This window comes from Erithacus rubecula, assembly GCF_903797595.1.
Source record: "Erithacus rubecula genome assembly, chromosome: 11".
Lineage (NCBI taxonomy): Eukaryota > Metazoa > Chordata > Aves > Passeriformes > Muscicapidae > Erithacus > Erithacus rubecula.
The window spans coordinates 7,781,485-7,802,162 of NC_136663.1; the positions used below are offsets into that span (position 1 = coordinate 7,781,485).

Sequence of the window (20,678 nt, forward strand, 5' to 3'; positions counted from 1 at the left end):
TATAGTGATTGAGCAGATTTTGAGGAAAGTGGGCTTTATAACACTCCCTGTACTACCCATGAAAGGGCCTGCTCGTGATTCTTTAAGCAGGCATTGTGCAATGGTGCTTTACCCTGGAAAGCACTTCTAACAGTGCAAGGCTGAACCTGGCAGTAAGAAGGTCCAGTTTATGTGTGCAGATATTACACAACCTTGGTCTTCTGTTTTCTATTAAAACAGTTGAACTGAAAATATGCTGAAATATTTGTGGTTAAATTATGGCTATATCCATATCCCTGTTTCTACAGGTCCTTAACCACCAGGCAACTAGTGAAAGGGAAATAAGAAAATCATTCAGGTGGAAAAGGAATATAGCTCAAGGTGCACGGCAGGCTGGTGGTCTGTAGCTGCTACTGTAGCTGCTATGTGAATACCCACTACTCCTCTAGATGAATATTTAGAGCACATTTCCATCAGCTTTACATCATTTCAGACTGGTACTCAGAAAGGGACTGAGTGGCCTAATAGCCATGTAGTCTAGGTATGGCAAGAAGTTACCTAAAGCATAATGAATAAAGCTGCCTTTGCATTCACAACCTGAGCAGTTCCATGTGCTTTTTGGCTCTGGTAGCCTTCATAGACTTCTTTAGAGAATTGCTGGTAATTTTTCTTTTTGTATTTAATAAAATAATGCAGTACTTAGTAAGATTTATACCATTCAAAGATATGCCAATATCGTCTCCTAAACAGAAAGGATGAGATGTTGTCTCATTGAATTCAAAATCTTTTATTCAGGATAGTTTAAGACATTCTTAAAAGGCCGTAATTGTTTGTCAAGGACTGGCTGAAGATGGAATACAAAAACCAAACACTGAATAAGAAAATACAAAAATGCAAAATGAGTCCAAAATTACTTGGTCAGACTTATATGAGGAATTTTCCAAATCTAGGTTGATGTGAAGATTGGATTAGCTTCTCACAGAAAAGGTGCTGGCTGTATAATTGATTTGGGGCCAGAAGTTAGATGATCTTTAAGGTCCCTTCCAACCTAAAGCATTCAATGATTCTATTGCTTGGATTTACAAGTTCAACCATGAAGGTTTTTTTAGCTTTTTTTTTTTTTTTTTTTTTTTAAGAAACTTTCAGAAATACAGTGAATAATCATTCTTAACAATTGCCTCATTTTATTAATCTTTATTTTAAAAAACTCCACCTCTTAGCATGTCTGTTGTCTAAGAAATCATGTTTTAAAATTAACGGAGCTGAAGCAGTAGATTTTGTTCACAGTTAGTTCAGGACACACTTAACAGTTCTCTGATAAGCTAAATGGAGCATCTTACAATATTAGAACCAGGAGCACCCAAAATCATCATGAATAAGTTTTAAATGGTTCAAAAAAGTCCCCTCACTTGTGGAACTTGTTGCCACAGAATGGTCTGAATGCAGATGCTGTCACTGGGGACAGAAATTGCTTAGAAAATCCATGGGCAGCAGGTCCTTACCTGGATACTAGAAGGATTCAGCAGAAGAGGACCCTTTGGAGTCCCTGGTACAATGGTTCTGGGTGCTGAAAAAGTACAAAGGGAAAGGTTTGCAGAGAGGGGCAGGTCATAAGCTTCTTCTAACCACAGTTGTCTTTTGCCACTGGGAGAGATGGATACTGAGCTGAGTGTACAGCTGTTCTGATAAAATAAGGATTTCTTTTGGTTTGGTTTTATAATATTTCATTATAATTACTCAGAGTCTCTTCCAGGAGATGAAAAAAAAAAAAACAACAGTGAAGTAAATGTTGTGTAAATAATCAAAGACATTTGAAATATATCTCATCAGTTAAAAATAAAACTCCCATTATTGCTGTGTTCCAAATTTCACCCCAATGCATTTATTACAATACTGGTTAATTTTTTCAAATGGGCAGTGATAGTGAAGAAAGGCATTGGATTAGGTGATTTATAGCATAATTCCCTCAGCCGTCTGTTGTTTGCAGATTCTTTTTTTCCTGTTCTGTTCTGGGTTGTTCATTGGGACACTCATATTTTTTTTTTACCATAGCTTATGTATATTTTTTGTATGAAATTGAAACAGTATGAATAAACAGTGGAAAATGTGCAATTCCTGCAAAATTGACTGCGGACATAAAGTAGGATTCTGTTCCCACTCTAGAGAGTTTTGTCCTTGATTTCTTTGGAAAAAGAAGATTGGACTGTGTTATTAAAGTACAACATTGACAAGAATTCCAGGCACAGTGAGAGCAGTTAATTAAATATTGGTTATATTTAAGTTGGGATAATGTATTTTTATCACTTCTCCTTCGATTTAGTATCTTTTTAAAAACTTATTTTGTTTTTATATTTATTACTTTTAAGTTTTGTGTGCTGTTTAGATGAACATATCTCTCTAGACAGATTGCTGGAAGGAATAGAAATATTTATCCAAACATGGTATTTCTGTTGCTTAGTGTATCAAAACCTCATTTATGACTTTTACCAAGGCTTGACTTGCAACAGTTAGAGATGATCCACATCCAGACTTTAAGGATGTGGTAATCAGCATCCATCCTAAACCTCTCCAGAACACTGGAACAACATATCAAAAAGAGGCTTATCTTCCCCACTTGAAAAACACTGTATGAAATGTGTAATAAATATAACTTTAAACTAGAGGGATAGGGAAAGGAGAGCTGATACATAAAGGAGATGAGACACAATAACCAATTCCTACTTTCCTAAAGTACAGTTGTAACTATTTACAGATATCCCAGGTTTCTTGGGAGCTCAACTGCTATGAGCAGACTGTTCTCTGCCTTCTGCAGGAGCACTTGGTGCCCAGGCTGGTGTCACCACAAGGCACAGCTCAGTCACCTGTGCAGGCAGCCAGACCTTTCCCACCTCACACTGAGCTGCTCTCAAGCCAGAGCCCAGCCAACACAGACATGTGTGGCTCCAGTTGCTTAGAGGTGAATTCTGGGCTGGCTTCTTGGTTTTTTTCAGTCTGAAATTCCCCAGAGCTTCAGACCTTATTGGTCTTGATGCAAAACCCAAAATTTTGCAGTTCTTGGGGTGGCTCTGCACGTAACAGGAAAGCCCCCAAGTAGGATGGAAAAGCATGTAAATGTGACATGTCTTATTTTTATCTGCAGAGTGTAAACAGGATTCCCCCAATGCAAATGCAATGTTAGACAAATTTGCTTTGGTTATGGTTTTCTGAGCAGCAGCTCCAACTACAGCTTCTCCTTTCTGCCTGCAGCTTATTTTTCTTTACCAGTCATCAGTTTTTTATCAAACTTGTAGAAGTTTCATCACCTTGTCTATCAAATTTCATTCCAAGAGACCTTAAGTTCAAAAGCTGTTTGGAGGAGACAAACTGTCAAGTGAGCAGGTTGACAATGTAGTTACAGAAGTCTTGTTGCTTGGGAGGCCTCAAGGACTAATATAGGGAATAAAAAGGTGTCAGTATCCCTTGTCTCATCCTCAGTGTCTTTGGCTGCAAATTGCTTTTTAGAAAAAAACAGTTTAATTGTAAATTGTTGACTGTAAGGATATGTTCAAAGACTGACCTTTATGCAGAGGGGCTTGAGAGACTGGGGGAAAGGTGAGGTTAAAAATTTGGTGTTAAGAATGGAGTCAGAGGGAGTTCTACATCTCAGATGCAAAAGAAAATGCTTAAATATGAAATGCATGCAATAAGTAGGTTTTGAAGTCACACAAATATAATTTATATTTAGTTTATTTTATAAAATATTTGTTTTTAAAACCCATCTTAAGAACTTTATGTCTGGGTTTTGCTTTTTTAAATCTTCTGTTTCCTTTGAATATTCCTATTTCTGCATTCATGGTGCCTTCACCTATATTCTGAGGTAAAGGCTTGAAAATATCAGATAAAAATGTTATCTGTCCTGGAGGTCATTGACTATCATTTATCTGTGCTTGAATAAAAAAGTCTTTCATGTGAAATCAGAATGTTTGCTCAAATAAACATCAGACCACATTTTAGCTGGACATTGCCTAGATAACAAGTTACTAAGGGATGATATTATATCATAAGATCAGGAAGTGTTGAAAAACCATAAAACAAAATTGTGAAAAAGTGAATTGGGAATTGTCTACCCAAATCCATCTGCTTCTCATCTCCAGGACTGGCTGAAGGGTTTCTTTGTGTCACTGGCCTGTCTTCTGCCAGACAAGGACAAGCAGCGTGTAACAGTTGAGAGTCCTGGGAGGAGGTGAGGAGCACTTGGGGCGTGGCTGGAGGGACACGGCGTGTGTTAGTGCCCAGCTTTGCTCACATTGGCTGGAAGCTGAGATCAGGCCAGAAGATGGTTCAGCACTACCTGGGTGTGTTTTTAACAGAGTCACTGTGTGGAGACAGGCTGCCCATGTGAGTGTGCTGGAGGGCAAATGCTGCAGTGCTGGCCCACTGACAGATTGGAATAAAGGCGCTGAATCAGCAGCAGGATTTGAAGTCCTGATGACTAAATGCTACCAGCTGTTAATAATATCAATGCCATATGGGAGTGCTGCAGTATCCAGGTATGTCCTGAGGACAAAGGAAACACAGAAACTATACAACCTGAGACTCCTTCTTGTAATTCAGGAATTTAATCTTGGACATCAGACTCTATTATGGCAAACACTGGCGGTGGGCCCAGGTGACACTGAAACTGAGTATGGACTTTGTGCTGCAGTGGCCACAGCAAAGAGAGGAAATGCTCATGACTCTGCACTGACCACTGGTGCCTTGTTGATCTGTGCTAGAGGTACAGTTACTGCTCAGATAAACACCCCTTCTGGTGTTTATTTTTAAATCAGAGGAGTTTTTGAACACAAATCCAAGATCCAAGTTAGGGAAATTATGTCATTTCTGAGCCTCATCTGCAGAACAGAACAGTATCCAGATGGAGTTCTCAAAACTGTGCATCCAGATTTTCCAGTTTCCCTGCTTATGTTCACACCAGCTCCAGTTCATTTATCTTCACTCACTGTGGCTGTTCAATTTACTGTTGTAAGGAGCCATAGTCAAGAGAAAGAACTGAGTGAAATGGAGTATTCTTGGCTGTGACTAGCAGGTAATGAAGCTGATTTCTTCCTCAGTGCTCCTTTAGGGGAAGAATCTGGTTGTGTATGTCGATAAAAGTCTCAGTAGTGTCATTAAACTGATGGAGCCACAGTGAGAATAGAATCAACATGCAAACAGTTAATAAAAAGGACTGTGCAGCAGAAGTGAGAAGTGTGGTGATTAACTGAGAAGAGGGGCAAACCCAGCATATTGAAAATCCCTGAAATGTGGCAGGCTGTTGCCCCAGTGCTCTGCTCCCTGACTCACTAAAGGCAGCCATGGGTGCTCTGTGTGAGGGCATGGAGCAGTGCCTGGGATCCCAAATTCTGGCATATGGCAGATCAGCAGTTCCTGTCCAGGGAAGGAGAACACAGTGGTTGTGTTAGAGAAACCTGAGCTGGCAAAGGTGAAACTTCCCGAGGGAAAAAGATGCTGTAATTCGATGACTTGATAAAAAAGGGAATGCTGACACAGCCTAGAGCTCCACTGCAATAAGAATTAGCTAGAAGTTAAATTTTAGGAGTTTTCAAGAACTATTTGATTTTGTAACCTTTTCTATTCTGAAATTAATGAACCCAAAATATATTGAAATTTCTCTTAATGTAAGATTGAAATGGAATTATTTTGGCTCAGTTGATCTGCTTCACACATCAGTTTTTGGCTTACTTTAATCTTTGAAGCAATTAAATTACTCCTTCATATCAAATTTATGTTTGTAAGAGTTTTGCATTTGGAAATGCAAGCATAGTTTCTGTGAATATAATTCTACACAATATTTCAATATTATTTTTGTCCCATTCAAAATAAAATAGTACTTTATATTTTATTTATAATAATAAAATAATACATTTTAATCAACTTGCAAAATGCCAGGATACTTTGACAAAACCATAATTTTTGGTTGGAAGGTTCTTTAAATGTAGAAATTATCCAGGATCTCTAGGGATGATACAGTATCATAAAAGCTTCAGAAACAATATTTTATTGATTTTGTTTTGAAGAAATGGTTTTACAGATCTGGTGGCAACTGGAAAAAGGCTTTATGGTCTCTTACAAACCCCTTAATTATTGCAAATATCAGTGTACTCCTGGCCACAGATGACATTTCTTTCCTATGTTTGTTCTTTTTCTTCTTGTCTTCTCATTTATTTATATTTGTTTTTGTCAGTACAATTACCATGCCTGACTTTAGTGAAATCGATTTTTCTTGGCTGCAGGCTGTCGAGTGTCCCTGTGGCTTTTATTATAAAGCAGTTAATATGACCTATCTCAAGAAAGAATTAGGCTGATTTTTTAAATCATTGTTTTTCCTGCACAGCAGCATCACTAGAGCATAACAATCTCAATAGCCTGGATTTAATTCTTCAGCAGCCAGAATTACGTGCAGAGGCTTCACACGTGTGTAGGCTCTTCCACATTCTTTAAGTGAGGTATGAAGCATTAAGAAAAAAATAATCTTTCTTGAAAATTTTTACAGCAAATTAAAAAATAGGCTAAACTCTTCACATTGTAATTAAGAAGTTTACTCACAAAATAGCAAAACCTCTCTAGCTTTTAATGCCCTCCAGGGCTGCAGTGCTGTTCCCTGTTGATGCCCTGTCACTTGCTGTGCTGCTCTAAGGCCCCGGGAGTGTCCCTGCTCCGGGAGGGTTTGGTGCTGGGTGCCAGGCTCAGCACACCAGGGCTGTTCCTTGGTGACCGTGGGGACAGTGCTGGGGGGAGCCCAGGGCCAGGGCTGACCTGTCCTGCTTCCCTCAGGAACTGCTTTAGGCCAGGGCTGCAGCTTTTGGGCTCCTGCCTGAGCTCCAGCTGCTGCTGCATTGCAGGTTCAGACCTGGAGCCTCTCACCTGTCTGGGCACTGCAGACCTGCTGGGAGACCTCTGAGCAGTGCCTGCCTCTGGCTCCCATAACCACACCAGCCCCTGACCATTCCTTGCTAGCTCACATTCACAGCTTGGCCTCAGACCTGCCTCCCTGCCCCAAACTTAGGGAGTGAGCTGCTCCTTCCTACAGCCTGGCTTCATCCCTGGCTGTGCTCGCCTCCCTCCGACACCCCAGGACAGACCCCTGCCCCCAGCCTGGTGTCACACTTGGCTCCATCTCCCCACCCTTGGGAGCAGCCATCCCACACTGGGCCCTGACAGGTATTGCTAACAAGGATATTTTTGATGTGTTTGGGCTGTTCCAGCCCTGCAAGTTCTTTTGTCTTCCATAAAAGTTACCTTTCCTTCATTCTCTGCCTGATGGGGGAAGTTTGAGAATTAAAAGCCAAATACCTTGTTGGAAAATGGCCTAGTTAAATTTATTTTTCCAATCATAAAACTGAGAATGCCAAGATGAAGACTGTAATAAATAATTTCTTTATTGCACAAATTGAAAACCGTGTTGCCATTTGGGCTGTTATTTTATTGCAGGCAATTGAGGTGCTCAGGTGCTGGCTAGGCTGTGGTCGGCTTTCTAGTTATCAAAGGATGGAGGATGCCGTCTGCCTGCTTTGCTTCTCCTGGACATGAATCTGATAGAGAAGGTTCTTCAGGAAAAGGGAGAATAACTGGTCCAGTGACTGGTTTGGTCAAGTCTGGTTTGTTTACTTGAGTCTTTTCTCCATCACTACTGTGTGCAGATCCTCCAGCCTTAGGAGGAACTGGCTTTCTGCCTTTATCTTCATTTTGACTTTCTCGTAGGCTATGGAAAGTGATGTCCTCATTTGAAGGGGGTAGAATTTTAACCCAGCCCACTGTTTTTTCCAGGTGTGGGGAGAAAGGATTGGCATCTGAAGGGGAAGCCTGTTGATCCTCACTGGATTTTCCAGGTGTCTGATTAGCTTCCTGGTTTTCCTGTTCAGTGGTAGGATCCTAAATAACAAGGAATAAGCATTATCTAAATTGAAACAATTCCAAATTCCTTCAGATGTGAAGATTACCCTTCACACTAAAGATCTGCTGCATCTCTAGTCCTTCAAAAACAGAACAGAAGCTCAAAGGATAAATGGATGTAACAACTTCTTGTGCCAGTGGAGATGGGTGCATGAAACTTGGGTAACTACAGTAATATCCCCCTGCATTCCCTTTGTGATTTACAATTTCACTGTAGAGCATTCTGAACACATTCTGCAGGATTGTCTCTGTAGTCACTCTATTGCCTTTTTATCCACCCAACAAGAGTCTGTTTTATCACAAGAGAGATTTCTTCGTGATCTGGCGTTATCTCTTTCTTGAAGCACACGTCTTTGTGAATAAGAAAACTTAAAAAAGCTAGGCTTTCAAGAGTTCAATATCTGTTTTGTAAAGGAGTATTACCCTTGCAATATTAAGATTACATTAAGAAATACCTGATGACTGTAGATTTCACAGGATATTGAGACAAACCGTTCTTGACGATTGTCTACTACAGAGCCTTTGCAGAAACCGATTTTCTGTAAGAAGAAAATACAAGCATTTTGTTCACATGAAGCCCTGATACTAAGCTGCTGTCTTGTAAAATAAGTAATTAGGAAAGGCTGAATAGTTGTAGCTTCTAAGTATATTTAGGGATAAACAGCTTGGGCAAACTTTTATTTTGAGATTGGCAACCTCACAAAGGCAGGCAGTGTTTGCAAAGGAGGGTTAGGTAACACAATAGCAAAACTAAGCTGGCTACTTAAAGCCGAACTACAACAGCTTGCTTAAGTTCTCCTGCAGCAGAATATCCCTATGCAGGCAAATTTTGCATGGAACATAATATAATTTTCCACACAGAACCAATGTCATGCCATACTAGTGAAAGAAACCATGAAAAAATGCTGTTGCTAGTAGTTGTGTTTGTACTGGGCTGTAGGTATCATGGCTTGGGTCTCACGTAACATGGGGCTTGAAATGTTGTTTATTGACAAAACTTTCATTTAGTCTTCCAGTTTCTCTTACAATTTTTCCTTAGTTCCTAAGTGTTTTCCTTAGCTGACCTGACTGTAGTATGAATATACTCTTCTTGCATTGTTTATGATTTATTATTTTTGTCTGCTTATTTGGAAGAAATCCTTTAGACTCATTTGCTTTTGTAAGACAATGGCTACTCCACCTTTTTCTGGATGATATTTTTTTGTTTTCTTTGCTTATGAACTTCTGCTAAGCATTCAGAACTTTTACTGAAATGTTTCTCTATTGTAAAGCAGTCTGTAGAGTTGCAAAACACTGTAGAGCTACGATCCATAAAAAGATGACTGTGGGTTTTGGTTCCTGTCAGCAAAAAGCCAAGGAGATAAATACTAAATACTCACTGAGGAAGCATAGTATCTGGAAAACTGGTGTTTATACAAGGAAAAGTACTTACAGCTACTTCTGGTGGAAGTGGCTCACATTTCGAGATGTCAATGACTGCGTCACTTTTGGAGCAAGATGTCTCCTGAATTAAAAACTCCAGAAAATATGCAGGACCAACGACCCACTGTAAATGAGAGGCCAGTGGCAATTAGAACTTTTGCATGTGTCAGGAAGAATAAAGAATTCTACTGACCTTGAAATATATAAAAAACTCCTGCTAAGTCTGGAACAGGTGATACTTGGGGCATTACTGTTAGTTGTGTAACTGTGAATGTTTTTTTGCCAGGGCTGCTTTATTGCCTGGTCATTTTTTACTTCTTATATATGCACAATCGTAATAACTCATGGATTGGCATAGTGGAAATGGGTTTAGATTTTGTCATAAGTTAGCATCCATATAGAATACATAGCCAAAGACCCTCTTCAGTGTCTTTTTGACAATTTCTGGTAGTTTTAATTAACAGGATAGCTTTACTATTTCTGAAATTGAAGTTAAAAAATGGAAGTGACTAAATGGTATATTGTAGTAATATCTGATGGTTTAGACAAAGAAGAAAAACTACTTTGCTATCTACACATACTGACTATTAGAGAGACTTTGTGGTAAACAAAGAGGATTTAGCCATGAGATCATGAGGTCTCTGTTAGTCTAAAATTAGTTGTAAATCATGCTTAGACTCATTCAGTGAATTACAAGTATTTATTGGAAGGTATGACTGTGCTTTATTAAATACTTTCTATCAGGGACTTGTGAATTCATGGTGGTGGAAGAAGAAAGAGTTAACAGTGAAGCTTTTCTGAACTTCGAAAGCAAGTCTATGTCTTGACTTTTGCATAAAGCCCTTCTTTTTTCAAGAAATGGAATCAGAGTATTGGATCAAGAACATCAGGAGTATTCTGAATAGAAGGATTCTTGAGGTCTAAAACAAGTCACATGAACCTTGGCTTACCTGCATTGAAGCTCTTGTGACATTGAGGACAGAGAAGTAATGAGTTTCTTCACTCTCCTCATTGAACTTGGCAAGACTTAGAACAGCAGCATCCAAGTACTTAGGCTGATTTGGAGAATCATCAACTGGGCAGTCAGGACATATTGACCAAATATATCTGCTTGGAACTTTTCATGCAAACACAACAATGTCTTTAGAGAAGGCATAACCATAAAAGCATGTTGACAGTGTAGGTCACTGTAAATGCACCTATGCCCACAACCCTGCCCACTTGTCCTCCACTCCCCCAGAGTAAGAATATGTGATTTGCATCCCTCAATAATTTTGAATCTTTATGTATTTGCAGACCCATAAAAATGTTCCAGTGGTGGCAGATACTGAAGGAAAAATTCAACCTATTGACAGTGGGCTTGCTGTTTTTCCTTGCCTTTCACAAACCCACAAAAAAGTTTTTTGGTTCAGAGGGTAAAAGCCCATATAGAGGCTCTGCTGAGTGTCACAGAGGTTAAAACAGTTATTACAGAACTCTTTTGAGCTGCAGCACCTCCCTGGCCTTATGATCACTGACTTGAAAAATTAGGGCAGCTGAAGCTAATGGAGATACTGTGGTGTCATAATTACATTTAAAATTTAAAGTAATGCTATTTGGCAAAGAGTTTTTCCAGTTCTTTTATAAAGTGTATATTAAAGACATACCTGGTTGTAAAGTGCACTCATAAGTATTCAGATGAGCAATATTTCTTGCCTGATTAATATAGATAATTGCTTTGCACTGACCGTAAACCTAAAATAATATAAACATTTAAAAACAATTAGTATTGCACCCTTTACTGATCATCTAATACCTAGAATGGAGTTGTTCATTTTCTTTTTGCAGTCATGGAATTCTTTCCAAGGCAAAAGTTTTGTTAATACTCAAATGACAACAAAGCACATTTCTATTAATCTCATTTAAAAATAAAAGGCCAGCTCAACCCCTGGTGTGAATCTGAACTATAGAGATGCAGTGCTTGGCTGCTGGGTGGCCTGCCCAGGGCCACACTTCTGGCAGCTGGGAAGTGCCCAAGTGTCACAGAGTGCTCCTAGGTCTCTGTCCTGGGCTGGGTCTATGTCTGGAACCCAGACATAGAGTTTAAACCCAGAGATAATTCAGTGTCTGAATCCAGTCACTTGTCTTCCACATTCCCCCTTTTCCCTATAATCATAAGGAGAGTGGTAGGAAGGACCAAAAAACCAAGTTTTGTGACATAGTAGGGTCATCCTTGCACACAAAAATCTCTGACTTTATGGCTGAAAAAAAGTATTTGTCTGTTAATATCCATTGTGCTTTTATTTTTAAGAGTTGAAAGTATATTCTCTGAGAGATTTTTAGATATTCCTACATGTGTACTCAAGGCCTCTGGACATGCATTTCTTGGCTTCACTGAAGGCATATCAACCATATAGGCTTTGTGCCTTTTTTCTCCTGAAAACACTGTAATGAGAAATGAGCAGAATTTGTTTGGTTTTTTCCTAGTTCTTAATTGAAAAGTTAAAATTTATTTGCCTTAGAAGCAGTCCAGAACAATTTAATCATAACTATCTCCTTTTTTTTTTTTAATATATAAACCTTGTTTCTTGTAATTCTTCATTTTCTCAGAGTTTTTGTCACTTGTTCAGAACAGTTTTGATCACCTGTAGCAACAGTCTTGGACTACTTTCTGTCTTTGCAGCTTATTTTGCTGAGCTTTCATTTTTCTCCTATTTCAGTGCAATTTTTGCAAAGTTGTCAGAATAAAAGTGGAATTAAACTGAACCCAAAATCACTTGTTATATAAAAGTGTTCCTTTTATTCCCTCCTTGACAGGCTGTCTTTAAAATAAACTCTTATAGGGTTGCTATAAAAAGTAAATAATTATTCTAATAGTGTCCTAGCGTGGCTATTTAGTTTGGTCTCTTTATTAGCTCCGTTCAAAAACTTTATTTTAATTTTCACTTTTTGAAGTAAATCTTACGAGTCTATAAACTGATTAGAAGATACCAAGTAAAACTGTGTACATTATAAAATGGGTTTGGATTTTTCCTAAGCTTTGTTGCCTACTAAAAATGCAAGTTGTAGGGATTTTGCCATCAGTAGTACCTGAGTAACTCATCATATGTGAGATTAAATAGAAACATGAAATCCTTACAGTTGAATGAGCAGATCTGGTCTTACAGTCCTTCCACAACTTTTTGCTGAGTACATGGCATTCAGTATCTACTACATCCAAGATGAGATAGTAGACAGAACCAGTGATCTCCTGAAAACAATAAACAAAAGGGTCACATTCCAGTTTTGTATCAAACAAAATAGAGACTCATAAAAAGGAGAAATGGGAAAATGGAAAACATAGAGGTGGGATGCATAGATATCCTGAAAACTGAACACTCTCTATGGCAAAAGTGGCAAGTCAGCTGAAATTCAGGTCCTGCTAGAACAGGTTTGGTCATGCAGCTAGCCAGCTTTATATAAAGGATAGTCCTTTGGTCAGTTTTATTCTTCTGATTCTGGTACCAACCAGAACCAAGAATAAAGACTAAACATGTTGATGTGTTCACTGTCAACTGCATTTTATTATCAGATGTGAAAGTAGGTTACTTTGCCTGAAATAAGAATGAGATTTATAAATACCACAGCTAATAAAAAACTGGTAACATGGAACATTCCCAGTAGGCGTTGGAAAGAGAAATATCTTATTTCTTAGGGCAGTGTCTTCTTCAAGTGTGGATGCTTTGCACTTGCTGTAAAGAGGCAAAGGCTACATTGATAGAAAAGCTTAAATTCTCTCAGCTATCAGGGGGTGCTGTGAGAGACCTTGTGGAGTCACATGGATGTCTCAGACTCACTTAAAGCTTCAATCCAGTGCTGGAGTTCTGACCTGTGCTTAAGTCCAGAAGTCTTCATTCAATTCACTGCAGCACAAGGTGCACAAAGCAACTCAGGCTCAACTTTTGGCTAAACATCTTGCCAGACAAGAAGTACAAGGAAGGACTAAAAGTACAGCTCTGTTTATCTAGTGCTTGCATCATGTAGTGCAGGAAGATGAGATGCTGCATGGTGCAGCTCCTCATTCTGCTTCCACTAGAGATATGGGTAAGCACCTTTCCAGCATATTTATCAAGGATACAGCTTAGTTGGATCATGTTTTATTTATATCCTTAGTGGAAAACTGGAAAGAGGGCAGCTGTCATTTATCCATCCCAAAGAATTAGATGTGAGCGTTAGCTGCATGTTTAGACTATGTCTTTGTTGAAGGGAGAAAAATATTGAAACTGAATGACAGCAGTGTTCATTCATCCCTGCTTGATTTCATTGGTTTGTGAAGAAAACACTAAATGGGGCAACAGTCTTGTGGAAGTCTGGGGCTGATATCTGTATAATTTTGGCTTTACTTATGGCTTCTGTTTGACAGTGACTAAATACCAGTCCATAGAGCCTATAAAGCTGGAGTTCTGCTGTCTTTTTTGTCTTCATAATGCTTAGAAAACCACTAAGTGGTATCTGCACTGGAGTTCTGGGCAGATCAAAAGATACAAACTACTCTGATCACATCCTACAGAGGTCTGTGAGATGGTGATTTTATATGAGCTCTACCATATATACTAGTAATACTAAACCCTTTAAATATAAATGGGCAAAACAAATAGAAAAGAAATATAAAGAATTATTAAATTGTTTAGTTACCATTGTCTCTTAGTTCTATTCTTACATATGCAACTTTTCATGTTTTCTACTATTTTTTGTATTTTCATCTTGTTTTTTTTTCCTAAGTGTTCTATAAAGAGAACTTGCACTGAGATCTCAGGGCTTGCTTACACTAATCCTGAGGTTTAATTATAAATTTCATTTTGGAGGCTCTGGAAAGATCAAAAGTTATTTTGACAAAGAATGACTCTGAGGTGCAGCAGTGCTGTTTGTGCAGTGGCAATATCCCCACACTTGGCTGCAGAAATCCTTCTGTGGAAGGGACTAATCATAATTTTCTTGTTACATACAAGATATCTAAATGCCATGATGATAATTCTCTTTAATATGATAGCTAATACAGCTTAAATCAGTAAACACAAAGTAAGACCAGTCAAAAAGTAATTGCTACTTGCTGAAAATGTGTTTTTGAGTAGTGCAGCATTTGGTACAAGTTTTAACTTTAAATATGACTTCTATAAGCAAAAAAAACATCACTAAGACTATCCAAATGAAGAAGAAATAGCCAAGAAAAATGTGCATCTTTAAGGAGTCTCATATTTGGAATTGGTGACTTGAGCTTTCAAACTGGTTGTTAAGGTATTCTTGAGGCCAAATCACACAAATACCTCATTAAAGAAATGTTCTTATAATCAAATGTGTTTGGTGTTAGATGGGTTTCCTCAGCTGAATCATGAATATTGCTTATAAAGCATGGTGATCTTAGAAAAACTAAACACAATCAGGACAGACCAAATGGTATTTCTTGTTGCCTATAGGTCTCTTGTATAAAAGCAGCTTTAATAAGCAGACAAGGTTATTACAAAGTCTACACATCTTTTGGTCTACCTGCTTCTGTATGTATCATCTTCCCCTGGGGAAAGGATAATTTGGGGCTTATTCAGGGCTCAGCAGATCACTGAAGGTTTAATCATCCTTATTTTAATTTTCATTAAAAGACAGTTATGCAAAGGCCTTTTGATATCTGCTTAGTATTGAATAAAAAGTTGTATATCTTTCCATTGCCAAAAAGATCCCCTCCTCAGCACTGCTGGTGCCAGGCTGCAATGTGTGCTGGGCAGCCTGGGAGCCAGAGGAGATGTGGCAGCAGGGTGACCTGGTGCAAGGGAAAGAAATAAAATGTTTTGGCATGTTTTGTAATTTTGGTTAAGTGCCTGTCAGTGAAGCTAATCATGAGTATCCTGTATGAAAGCAAGCTCTGTCCTACTTCCATATAAGTTAATAGCAGATGGCTCATTAGTTTCAATTAGAGCAAAGCTGAACCACAGGTTGCTTAAGGGCAGATTTGAATTTGAAGTAACTTTGAAAATGTTTTTATCCTCAGTACTGCTTAAGGAAGTGAGAGGAACGACCACTGACTGGTGCAGGGGAAAAAAAACTTCTTAATTTTTTTTTGAGAGGAACAGGAGATGGCATAAGGCTGTTACTGTCCATGAACCCCTTGACCTTATTGATTGCTCCTTATGTACTCAGTCCCAGCAGCACAATGGGACAAAGGGCTTAGAATGTCTAGTTTGTTAATGCAATGTCTTGAAACACCTTATTTACAGGATGCAATAATAGGTTTTTAAAAATAATAAAGTAAATAAGTAAATTAAACCCCCAGATCCACAATGTATGCTTGCTCTAAAGCAATAAGTTAAGTCTTTAGGAAATTGAGTGACTGACAAATCACAGCCAAGGACCAAAATTCTCCTGTGCTGAGATATCTTCGGCACAGATGAAAGGAGAAGTAGGGAGATAACTGAGGTGGTTTACAGCATGTCTGCACCCACCATGCTACACTCTAGGGTGGTCACTGGGGGCTCTAACTATTGTCAATAGGAAATAGCCCCAGGAGGGGGGTTGAGTGCTGAACTCCATGAGATAGCCCCAGGAAGGGGCCTGAGCACCTAACTCCGTGCCTGGTGATGTGGATTCTGGGCCAGCTCACGTGCATCATGCGGAAAAATTCTGAAGAGAACTGATCCAGTTGCTTAGTGGGCACATTCTGTCACCTGAGCAAGGCAACATAGAGAACATAGAGCAAAACACAGCAGAGCATCTTTAGCTGTGAGATCTCAGGCTGCTGGAGTCCACAGTGTGTCTGCAGGAACCATGTCCTTGTAAGAGCAGCAGGAAGAATTGTCATATCCTTGCCAGCACAGATCTTTAAGCATCTGGCAATGAGCCTAATTTTCTTTAGAGTTCAGAACTCAGCCTTTCAGGTAAGCTTATGGGAAGTGAGCAGGCATTGCAGGGAATGCTAGCAGCAGAGTTCCATAGTGCCTAATCTGCTGCAGGCCTTGTGAATTCATTTCAGGCTGTCCCTAGTTAATGCCAGTAGATTCAGTTATTGTAGCACAAAATCATCATAAATTAAGAACACACAGAGAAATACGATACTTGAGGAAATGTGAATGATATTCTGTAGGTATTTCCAGTGTATTTTTTGTCCTTGGGCTGGTTTCAGGTTTCTTCTGGAGAATGAGTCATCTTTTAGAGGTCTGTAAAGGAATTTCTTGGTCCCAAGCAGGATGTGCTTACACCTGTTAGTTCTCATATCTTTTGTGCAAAACACACGATGACTTACTAGCCTTTGCACTCCAACTGCTCAAGGCAGTGGGAGGAAGGTGTAAAATGAAATTAAATCAGAGTAGTGGTGTTTCATATCAAATTTGAACTGATGCCTGGAGCTATTCCAAGGGCCTGCAGCAGAGTCATGACTGAGATTTGCTCTCTAATTGCCCACAGTGTGATAAAATTGTTTCTAGTCTGTGCGTAAAGTTGACATGGCCTCTGGAGTCCTGTGAATAGAGCTTTGCATTTGCCTTTTGAAATATTTCTTCATCCAAATAGATATTTCTAAGAAATAGACATGGGGAGAGGCATATGTTGAGCAAGAGGGTGGCTTACCTGCGGCTGCTCTCGGGCGCTGACAATTCTGTAGAGGCTGAGCACGTATCCCTCTTGCCGGTCAGCATTGATCTGGCGGAGAGCCAGGTCTGCAGCCTCCTCCACTGCAGCATCATCACAGCGGGGGGAGAGCAGGGCAGCCCCTGCTCCTTGGCCTGGAGGGGCAGCAAAGCAGGAGCAAAGCACCTGCATGCCAAAGAGCATCCCAACGAGCCAAACCATTCTGCTTAGAGAGACAGCGCTGCGGATCAGGGTGGTCAGTCAGGATGGAGGTGCTGAGATCTGAGTAAGATCACACTTTTATAGTGGAGCCGTGTCTCTTCATAAACTTGCGCCCTTTCTTTACCACATACTGACCTTCACCTTTAAACCTGCAGCTGCAACAGTAAACATTATGTCAATGATTACAAGGTTTCACAGAAGTGTTGTTGCTCCCCCTGAGACCAGAGAGTATTTTTTCCTCCTGGCTTTCTATCTCTAGTTTGGACTTCACTGGGCACTTCATGCAATTTTGACCTCATAGCAAGGAATAGGAGTACACACACAAAGCTGCTTCCTTAAGAAACCAGATTTGCTTGAATAAACCTATGTGCAGGAAAGTCTGTTCTGTCAGTGACCAGTTCTTCTGCAAAATAAAACCATGACAAAGGTCTCAGTAATTTGAACAGAAAATGGATAAATGTCACAAGGTTGACTGATTTTGCACTTTGTATTTGTTAAATTCCAATTTAAACAAATTTATTGACTCTATTTTATGCAATCAGATTGGTTGCAATAGAATCAGTTTGGATTAATTCCCTGAGCATTTCTTCTCATCTGGACACCTACAGTTGAATGCTGCCCCTTAGCCCTGGAGACAGTGAGACCCCTTAAGGGTCATGGAAAATTATTCCCAGAGAAAATTTAGTTTGAAATGACAGCAATGTGCCTTGTCAATAACCTGTCAGGAACTCCATGCTGGAGACAACGGGGAATAACTTTACAAGTAGCTTCTGTCTTGAAGATTTGGAGAAGTGACAGTAACCATTACTTGGGGAGGATCCCAGTGAGTGTCACAATGTCACTGGTTTTCTAGTAAGGGGCAACTCTGTAGCATTTCACCTTGAAGGATACCAGAAGCTGAGTTATCATGTTCCTCGCTGCTTTTTTGGTTGTTTTTTTGTTGTTGTTGTTGTTGGGGTTTTTTTTTGTTTGTTTGTTTGGTTTTTTTTGTCGTAGGACTCTGATTGCAGCTTTCTGCTGGATGACACAAAGTACCTTTATACCTTTAGGTTTAGCAAGTTCTGTAATGAGGAAAAAAAATGTGAGTGATAATAATTGTCTCTTCAATACTATTGTGATGTTTGGAGTAGTTACAGATTTCTGTATTGTCACTTTTTTCCACTGGATGTGTAAAGAATCTTAGCCCAGAAGGGTTTAAAGCATCTAGGGGACAACAGAATGTGTCTCAGGAAATGTCCATAGAAAGCTGGGATTATAGATACAGCCAGAAACCTGCAACAGCACTGGAGCTGAAACTTTTAAGAAGATTTTGTTTGGTGGCAGAGGTGCAAAACTCCAATAGCAAGACAGAAGGGGTACATGGCTGCTAGAATGAGCCCCTCACATGTTGGATGAGGGATAATGCACGGACTGTATCCCAGAGGGATGGGACACAAGGGGTGAATGTTGAGAAGCACTGCTGTAGCCATAGTACAGGAACCACAGAAGCAGCAATGCAGACTCGCTCACATTGTTCCTTGTGCCTGGGGATGCTTCCCCTGCGGCTAAAGGATAATAACTCATTTTCTTTATCCTTACAGTGCGTGGCATTTCTATGGAGATGGGTGCCAGTTAGTACTGGCTGTGTCGGTGCTTCTTATAATAGGGGATTGTTATATCCCTGACTCTGTTCTTTGTGCTCTTCTTGTGCCTGGAAAGGAAAAATTTCTCTGTTGAAGTAGCTGACCTCAAAACATGGACACAGCTGGGAAATCCAAGCATGTCCAGGCAAGGCAGCACATGAAGTACATGGGCTTTTGCAAAACAGGGTCTGAAAAAGCTGAAAAACATTTTCAGCCAGCCATGAAGACCAGGCAAAACTCTTCATGCTGCATTTCAAAGGAGGATACATTTGTATTTCATCTACCACCATTTTGTATGTCACATTGCCCAGATAATTGTTTAATACTGAATCTGTAACTAAGGCACAGGTGCATGAAAATGGAGCAATACTGGTGGGAGACAAAGTGATTGCATCTAAGCAGTCATTGAAAACAAATCTGCAAGGAGGCACAATGTGCCCTTAAGAGGACAAGTGTTATGGAGAAAGAAGATGAAGTGCATCTACCGAAATGGAATGCACAGAGAACATGTTTTTTCTTCTGGTTTTAGAAAACAAGAGAGTGGTTACACCAGGTATAGGAGAATATCTGTGATGTAGGGAGCCTGCAGATGTTTCTGCTATATATCTTTGCTTTGTGTGGTTTGAAAAGGCAACCAAAAAATGCAGCATCTATGGATTTCAGGGATCCCCAGGGGCAGGGATCCCTTCTATAAACATTGTTTCTGCCAACAGAAAATTTTCTAAGCCTGGAAAACACTCTCTCTACTGTAAATTAGTTCCTATATCATTATGTAGAAGACGATTTCTATCATTTAGTAATGGTGATTGCTAGTTTTGAAAAGTCTCATGTATCCAGCATCACAGTGATGCAAAACAGAATAGTTGCTATTTCATTAAATCCTGTACTGTGTCTTATGCAATGAGATGGGAAGACCACCTATCTTACTGCATTAAGACATTTCTACAGCTTAATACTAGCACTTTTTGAAGAAATGGCTGCATACAGGATAAACTGAAGTCTTTGCTTTACAGAGGAGCAAAAACTCTCTGAGCCACTGACTGGCTGTGGCTGGTACAATTGCCCACAACGTGCTTCCTGCAAAACTCAGCATTTTCTTGAAATGTGAGAGCAGCTACCTTCACAGGCAGAGCTTGCCCTCAGTGTGCTGCCATCACATTGGACTAAGGTTTATAGAGTCTGGGCTGATCTTCCTTTTATTTACACACCCAGCTGAAGCACTGGTGTAAGTGCCAATGACTTTACTCTTCCCCACTGACACAGCAGAGCAGAACCTTTCTGTACTGTGAGCTGTTGCACTATCACCAAGAGCAAGTGTTAGTTGTGTTGCTTACTGAGTACTGGATGGTTGTTATTAGGAGAACAGGACAGGTTATTTGAAACAGCTCAGAAATGACATGTGTTCTGCAATTTTTTGCTGCCTGCATGATAATTATCTTGTAGCAAGTGCTGTTCCTGGTTAAACATTCATGACTGTCTTTGAGACTGCTCCCCAGGGCCTGCAGAATTCCAGTCTGGCTGGCAGTAAAGATCCTTCTGGCCCCAGCCCCCTATTAATTCTTCACCTAGAATAGATTCTGCTTCTAACATGTGCCAGAAATTCAGGAAAGATTTGACTGCTAGGACAACAGTAAATTGCCATCACTCTCTGGGTCCTGTGATATGAGATACATACCAGTCATATATTTTTTATTCCATTGCATTGGCATACCATGCAGGACCCCATGATTGTACTGCACCTGAGTGTTTGCTGGAAGACAGACAATGCACATGGATTTGGCTGCAGGGATTGATGGTTTCGGCCTGCCAGCAATGAGTGTGTTCTGACTCTCTGTTCTTTTCATGGACATGGATGCTCTTGTGCCAAGAGCATCTTGTCCAAAAGTTTTGAGATACTTCTGGTGGATATCAAAAGTACATAAATGGTAGGAA

General features: G+C 39.8%; 1 protein-coding gene across 1 annotated transcript; it reads right to left on the minus strand.

Moving 5' to 3' along the window:
• Positions 1 to 7,402: 7,402 nt before the first annotated feature.
• Positions 7,403 to 17,218, minus strand: FETUB (fetuin B). Its single transcript, XM_079315654.1, has 7 exons — positions 16,903 to 17,218; positions 12,452 to 12,562; positions 10,980 to 11,067; positions 10,284 to 10,450; positions 9,344 to 9,457; positions 8,367 to 8,450; positions 7,403 to 7,890 (listed from the first exon to the last, which is right to left on the minus strand). The coding sequence occupies exons 1-7, from the start codon at positions 17,122 to 17,124 to the stop codon at positions 7,474 to 7,476; spliced, it is 1,203 nt and encodes a 400-aa protein (XP_079171780.1). The 5' UTR covers positions 17,125 to 17,218; the 3' UTR covers positions 7,403 to 7,473.
• Between the last annotated feature and the right edge of the window lie 3,460 nt (positions 17,219 to 20,678).